This window comes from Manis pentadactyla, chromosome 9, assembly GCF_030020395.1.
Source record: "Manis pentadactyla isolate mManPen7 chromosome 9, mManPen7.hap1, whole genome shotgun sequence".
Taxonomy (NCBI): Eukaryota; Metazoa; Chordata; class Mammalia; order Pholidota; family Manidae; genus Manis; species Manis pentadactyla.
Window position 1 is genome coordinate 100,785,212 of NC_080027.1, and position 7,857 is coordinate 100,793,068.

The 7,857-nt window shown below is 45.2% G+C and overlaps 1 protein-coding gene across 2 annotated transcripts in view; it reads right to left on the reverse strand.

The window, feature by feature from the left end:
* FMN2 (formin 2) overlaps positions 1–7,137 on the reverse strand; it is a 326,516-nt gene extending 319,379 nt beyond the window's left edge. For both annotated transcript variants that reach the window (XM_036918446.2, XM_057507879.1), the window contains exon 1: positions 5,512–7,137. In XM_036918446.2, coding sequence (XP_036774341.2) covers positions 5,512–6,910 — 1,399 coding nt within the window. In that variant the 5' untranslated portion in view covers positions 6,911–7,137. The remainder of the gene's footprint in view (positions 1–5,511) is intronic.
* Between the last annotated feature and the right edge of the window lie 720 nt (positions 7,138–7,857).

Consider the following 7,857-nt stretch of genomic DNA (forward strand, 5'->3'; position numbering starts at 1 on the left):
AAAAGTGTTAGTATTTTGCCAGGTTAATGCAATAGGCAATTTTAGTTGCCAACAGAAAGCCTAGGCACCCCACTTGCCTATTTTTAAAAATGGAGAACAAGTATTCATAAAGACCTCCTATGTTCAGTGCCTATGCTGCTGACTAGCACACAGTAGGCACAGAATAGATATTTGATAGCAGAGTAGATGACGAATGGATAGAATCAGGTGAGCAGGCAAGGAGGAAGGAAAAGCAGAAGGAAATGGAGGGAAAACCACCAAATGATCCCTAAATCCAGGAAATTTATGTAATATGACATAGTAAGTACAGAGACATCCAGATGATGGCCAGTTAGGTCTAGCTAGAAGACAGAAAAGAGGAAATGGAAAATTAATCAGCCCTCTGCAGATGCTAAGAGAGACAAAGAGTGTGTTCTCAAGGGTAAAAACTGCAAGACAAAGGCGCAGAGTCAGGAAAATGAAGTGCATGTTCCTAGAACAGTAAGCAGATTAACTCGTCTTAACAGCGAGTTTATGAAGGAAATCGTGGGAGGTAAAGGCTGCAAAGTCAGGCAGTTGTAGCCAGATGTTACACAGAATATAAATACTGAGGGTGCAGCCTGCTGCCTCCTCTTCCCCACCCCTCTTCTAAAAATCAGTACCTCCCCCTAATCACACAGCTACACCCCTAACACATGCGCTCCTTAAGCAAAGATCCAAGAAAACTAAATTTTCTGATAAAGTGACAAAAGTGCTTACAATAATATAAAATGCTAAAAGAAAGAAAACACGATGCATAAAATAACCTGCAAAACACTAGTGACTAGAAATATTAATTTTCAACTAGTATCTGATTATATCCTGCCAAGCTTTTGTATACAATTTCAGAGCTATTTTAACAAATTTGGTTTGGACCACTTTGAATAATGAAGTTTACTAAGTCAATAAACCAGAACAGGAAAGCAAATAGGACCAATTCTGTGCCTCCTAGGTACTGGGCAGAGTTGTAGAGGTTTTGTATACACTATTTCATTTCATCTTAACATTATTAACTTGAAATTACTCCCCAACATTCATACATATGAGAAAAAACTAGAGAGTCACTTAACTCAACAGTAAAGCTAGGATGCAAATTTACCTAGAATTAATAGTAGTTACAGCTGCTACAATCACCCAACTGTATATGCTCAGCACCTTTTTAATAGAACCAGAAGGAAACACAGCTCTAAAAGCACCTGTTCGATTCCAAATATGCATGGCTTATATCCAAATGCCTAAATGCACTTAAAACTAGGCCAGTCCTCAGCTCAAAAAGCTATCATTAAAGTCCATCACTGAAGTTCTTGGGGTACTTGACTGCAATTCAAACACAGTCTTAAAACAAGACGAAGGATGTTTCAAACTAAAAGGATTTAAGAACAGGGCTCCTAGCACCAGCTTAGGTTGGCAGATTCTATTCTGATGTCTGGATCCCAGGAAGGCAAGCTACAGGGAAAAGACCACATTCTTCTTATCTCCTCCCCTGCTGTAGTAGGATAGATTACTTCCGACCTTCATTCATTTACTGGGCAATAACTAGACTTCTGTACTCTGTCAGAGGCAACTGCTAGAATCAAGGCTGCTCACAGTCTAATAATTTAACAAGCTATTGAATAAAATCCATACTCCTAGAATGGGTTCTTCTCTCTATAGATGTAGAAATCAAGATAACCTTTAGAAAAGCCAAAATGAGTCACACAATCCTAGTTCTAATGCCCAAGCCCTTTATTAATCAGCTAATCATTCTGAAGCTCACCTATGTACTTGGCTTTATTTTGTACACATTATCAACAGATTTGATTTCCCGAGCACATATCCTAAATGGACCATTTCCTAGCTTAATACCTTTAGGCAAGTTACTTCACCTATCAGAGCCTTGGTTTACTTAGTGAATAAATCAGGATAATCAGCAATACTTCAAGACTGTTGTAAGGATTAGAGATAATAATGTATGCATGACCACAAAGCCTGGCATTTAGAAGTGCAATAAATATTGCTAACATCATAATTATAGGATTTACAAACTAAAAACAAATTAATCACAAAAACCAAATTAGAAATAATGAGGGTTGGAGGAGATGAGCCTAAAGACAGATCTAAGAATAACTAGTGGACAGAAAGGGAAGAGTCTAGAAAGCTACACTGATATAAAAACTCAGAATCGTCAGGCTGGAACCAACAGCCTACACACTTCAGAGTTGAGGGCATCACCAATATTTTCACAAGAAGTAACAATGATGAGCCAGAAGATGACGTTAAGCCTTTAAAGTAGATTAAACTTCTATTTCATGTATTTTTTTTAAAAAGACAGATGAGCATGTAATTGACTTGGAAAATTCCTATCAAAGTGATGTAGCATCACAAATTTAACATTTGACATGCCCAAACTTTAATTAACTGCAAAACTCTAATAACAAGCTTCTGCTAGACTTAATGTACAAAGGACCCTCTCAAATTCCAGAAGCAAACTTTTCTACTCAACACTGAAAAAGATGTATTTCAAACAAATGGACTGTGCACTGTTTCAGTGCAATGACCCAAGACATCATCACTGCGTTAACAGCTACAACAAGATAAAGTTTGGTCTCCATCACTGCTAAATGTTTTTGTATCTACCAAGGAAACACAAACACTTTCAATGGAGATGTCTTTTCACTTGAATTTTCTCCCTACATTTGGAAGGCAATAAAATGTGAAAAACATCTGCTCCTGAGCTGACAACCCTCATTCTATGGCTTAAAAATAAAAGATGTTTATGGAAGCTTATAGATATAACGATCACCTGCTCCAAAGGCAGCTGGCAATCAATTGATCCAAAGAAAAGCAAAATTAAGGCAAAAAAAACCAATTTCCCTAAGGAGAATGCTAGTGCTCCCCAGGCTTCTGGTAATTTCCAAGACACCCATAAAATAGCAGAAAATGGTAAAGAACCAAATGTGATGGCAGATGACAAGAAAACAGACAACAGCTGAGAATCAGGTTCCTGTGTCAATGTGGATTCACTTTCCCACCATAAGAATGGTTTCCATGAGAGTGACCTAGAGAAACTCTGGTTCACCCTTCAATCCAGCTCAAGGAGGGGCCAATCAGCAATTAAATGAAATCACCTTCTTAAAAATAGGAACTGGAAAATTTCATAAGTCCTTAAATTCTATAATATTTTTTTAAAACAGTTTTTACTCCATATGTTCTCTTACAGTGTTGAAATCCAATAACGAGCAATAAGTGAGGACACTGAGACTTGCATCAGGAGACTCAGCTTCTATTTCTGGCTCTGCCTCTGAAGGAAGCACTGTGACCTTGAGAAAGTTATTTCATCCCATTACCTCCACTTCCCCCACCAGTTACAAGATTGGATTAAACCTACCAATTTTTTTTTAATAAAGAAAGTGACTGTGTGAGATAGATAAATGGAGACTGCTACACAAATGTCTACTGGTCACTGACCAGCTATATCCCACCCTTAAATACAAAGTGGCGTCCATATTCAAACAATGAACTCTGCACATTTACTCTACATAGTAAAAAAAAAGTTCTTCCTGGAGAAGTTAACAAACCCAGATACTTCCTGAACAGAGCCCCAAAATTTCAAATCTAGAGATAATCAACAAATTAAGATATAATGAAAGCTACAAGAATACACCTTTTTCTCAAGGAAAACAAAACATCAGGCCCTATGATCTTCAGGACTCTAATCAATCTTGCTGTGAAGTCCTCTTCCCTCAGCCCCCCTGCCAAGGAGGTAGGTCTCTGTACACTTGATGCTCCTCCAGCATGTACTAATATCTCTCTGTGTTCCTGTTCACTTAGGAAGCTGTGGAAAGGCAGAACCATGACTTGGTGACCTTAAATATCTCCTATCACCTAGCATATTGCCTGGCACAATGTGGCTTCCCAGTATATCTATATGAATGTACCTATACCTATATATTTGTTAAATGAATGAAATGAATATATATCCAAAGTCTAGTGCTACAGGGAAGAGCAACCATTAATATTAATGAATTATAGTCTTAATTACAGTGACATTTTCATTTTTAGAAATATATATATAAATGTTACCTAGAAATGGAAATATATTTCTTACCAACATTGAATGCACAAAAATTAATTCAAAAACTTTCCAATCTTCTTCTTTCAAAAATGGTCTTTCATGGGGTTTTATGTTTGTTTTTGTTTTTTATTTCTTCACAATTTATCTAATGAGGATCAGAAAATAAACATTTCTTTTCACTTAACCTGTACAATAAAGGGAAGGGAGGAGAGGTTAAAAAAAAAAAGAGAGAGCAAGCATGTAAAATAAATAGAAGAGGCTACTTTTAAGTTAAGCATCTACGAATGTAAAACAGAAGCCCATAGATAAAAATTAAAATGTGGTCAATAAAAGTTAACACCACAACGCATACAGCATTCAGCTAACTAAATAGCCATGTTCATTGAGAAATGTGTCTAGTGCTTTATAGACAACCTCTCTATGAAAGTAGTATAAGATTTTAAGCTGTTCAAATTACATTTGAATATGTTAATCATTCAAGTATTTACCACAAACATACCACTCCTTGCATAAGTTTTTATTTTTTTCCCTACTGTCTTAATTCTTACACTATTTCATTTCATAATCAAGTTGGTAAACATGAAACAAACTGGCACTCTACCTGAGAGTGCTTGAGAAGTCCTAGGGATCCATAAGCCTATAAACAAAGATAAACTCATTACACTATTTGATACTTACCACAGGAAAACACCTTTTGCTGGTCTTTATGGTGCCTGTCAGAGTCTCTAACAGACTCTAAGTTGCATCACCCTCCACTTTGAGCCCTCTCACCTTCACTATCCTCCAAGCTTATACCCTGTTTTGGTTGGACCATGAAACCAAATGAAAATTATCGCTACTATTCTATTTCATTACTTATTTATTTTCTAATAGCATGTATCAGATTATGTTGCATCAACAACCATATAACTTCTCTTAAGTAGTCTACCCAGACAGAAACTACCTATTACTATTATATCCATCCATATATGTACATACATTAAAGCAGTCGGAGATCACCTTTGGATAGTGCTATAATGAAAGATTTCGTTTCCAACACTGACCCTTGTCAAAGGACCATGCATAATTTTTTTCTTTTTAATGCTGTGGGGATGAGGAAGGACAGAGAATGACAGCTTGCTAAGATTGCAAAAAGGGAGTTTACCTGCCTGGCCTGACCCTGGACATAGAGATCAGTGGATGTTTGCAAAACTGGACAGAATAGCCCTTTCTTGAAATGACTTAGGACAGACATGACTAAGTTGTCCCTTTTTAGACCGTTTAGATTAATAGAAATTTCGATAAGAGGGTGGGCAGAGACCGACTTAAACGGATTGCCTCCAAAGAAGGGAGAGGCCACCAGCAGGTCACAGCTTTTCAGAGCCTGGGAGAGTGGGCGGCAGGAAAGGCCCTGATTGGCAGGCGACCTGCACCGGAGGCGAGTGGCGGGGCGCACTCACCTGTGAACACGTTCCAGTCCCCGGAGTTGCTAAGGCCGCCAGAAAGGACGCCATCCACCTGGTGCTTCTTGGCAGGGGCGACTGAGGGGGCGAGGGCCACTCTGGGGCCCCGCAGGGCGGACTCAAGGCGCCGCTTGATCCTGGGGCTCTGGCTGGGGGACTGAGACGGGGAGTGGTTGGGGGAGCTGAGCTGCCTGGTGGTGGTCTTGATGTAGCAGGGGGTGATAAGCGGGTAAGGCTTGAAGCAGCGCGGGCTAGGCGCGGGGCTGCCGGGCAGGGAGGCGGCCGCGAGGGCGCCAGAGGCTCTCTCCCCGTCGTCGGGCTCTGCGTCCAGCCTCTGCGGGGCCGCCCCTGCCTCCAGGCCCCACTCCTCGCCGGGAGAGCCTCGCGGGGCGTCCTCGAAAGCGTCCTCCTCGCCTTCCTCATCCGTGTCCCCATCCCCTGGCGCGGGGACCCTAGCCGCGCCCAGCCCCGGGCCAGGCTCGGGAAACGGGAAGGCGGTGGGCCAGGGAGCGACGCCGTCCGCGCGCTGGGCCTCGGGCAGGCCGGGCGCCTCCGAGGCGGTGCCGGCTCCGGGGGTCGGCGGCTCGGGCACCGGGGGCTCGGGCGCCGCGCTCTCGGACAGGTCGGAAAGTGCGGACAGCGCCGGCTCGGTGTCCGGACTGCCGCGCGCTTCCGCGGCCGCGCTGCTCGGCCTCAGCAGTAGCGGGTCCAGGCCCAGGAAGGCCCCGGGCTGGGGGGAGGTGGCGGGGGGCGCTGCGGACTCCTCGGGTCCCTGGCGCTGCTGCTGCTGCTGAAGGTGGAGCTCCTGCTGCAGACGGATCGCCTGCTGGATGTCTGAGAGCAAATCCTCTTGCTCCGTAGCAGAGTGGAAGCTGTAGATGTCCGTGTCGGAGCCCGAACTGGTCCTTTGTCCATTCTGCGCGCCGGCCGCAGTTTCCAAATCCTCGGCGACCACCCTGCCCCCGACCGCAGGCTCTGCTGGCCCAGGGCCACCTGGACGGGTCACCTCAAAAGGGTGGGCACACTCGGTATCCGACAGGCTGAGGTCCGGGGTCTTGGTGACCAGGGAGTGAGCGCTGTCCAGCTCCTCGGTCTGCAAGGCCTGGGAGTCCAGCACATCCTCGCGGGAGCCACCGGCGCCCTTCCCCTTGGACAGGTTCTTCCTGATCCGCAGGTTGGAAAACACCGAGGCTCTGGAGTCCGACTTGCTCTTCCTCTTGCCCGGCTCCGCGCCGCCTCCTCCTCCCCCCTTTCCATGCTTGCCCGGCGCCTTCCTGTCCCCGCTCCCCTTCTTTGTGGCGTCCACCTCTCTGGGCCCAGCAGCATCCTCGGTGGCGCTGCCTTCGTGGGAGGCATCACCTGCGCTCCTCTTCAGCTTCCCATCCTGGTTCCCCATGTTGCGATCCCGCCGCTGCGCCGCCGCCCCTCCGGCACTCAGGCCATTCCGCCGTCCTCGCCCCCGGCCCGGGCGGAGGAGACTCCCGGGCCAGACAGGCGGCGAGGCGAGCCGCTGGGAGAGGAGGCCGCCGCGCGCCCCGCTGGCCCGCCTGGCACCTGCCGCCGCTGAGCACAATGCGCGGCTCCCGCGGCTGAGGCTGCGGCCCTGGCCCGGCCGGGAGCGAACATGCTCAGTGCGGCGCGCCGCGCCCGCCAATGGATGCGCGGGATGCAGCCCGGCGCCGGCTCCCCGCCCGCCACCCCCTCCGCCTGCGCCCGGCTCTTCGCTGAAGCTGGGCGCGAAAAAGATTTCCTCTATCTGAGCGACTTTAATCTCTACCGTGCAAATCGAATGCATTGTTCCCGCCGAAGAACTCCCAGGCTGGAAGATGCACTCCGAGCTCAAAGCTCAGGTTCCTGCCAGGAGAAAAGTTTTAAAAAGAAAAGTTTAAATTGGGTAAAAATGAAGCCAAACTCCAGTTTAGAGGTGCTTTAGTATCAAGACCCCAAACTGCCTGCAGAAGCATGGCTCTTCAATAAATATTTGTTGAATGGATTGTTCTTTAATAATTAATCACCGTGAACACTGTTCATGTCTTGAGCACATAGTTGAGGAAGGGTTACTACACATAGCTCTGCTTTTGTACTTCATGCATACCTTGCCTCTGTAGGAGAGAATACTAGCTGTCATTTCAGAAATACATTTTTCAAACTTTTTTTTGACAAAATGTTGAGGTGGGAGACTCAGAAAATACTAAGAGGTTGGAACTGATTAAAATGCTAATCTCCAAAAGTCTGTGTGTTTACCATATAAGTCAAACAGCATTTGTATTCAAAATGAGTACATAACTATAACTCCCAGGAGGTTAAACTCATCAATATTAAACATATCCCTATTGTTGCCTA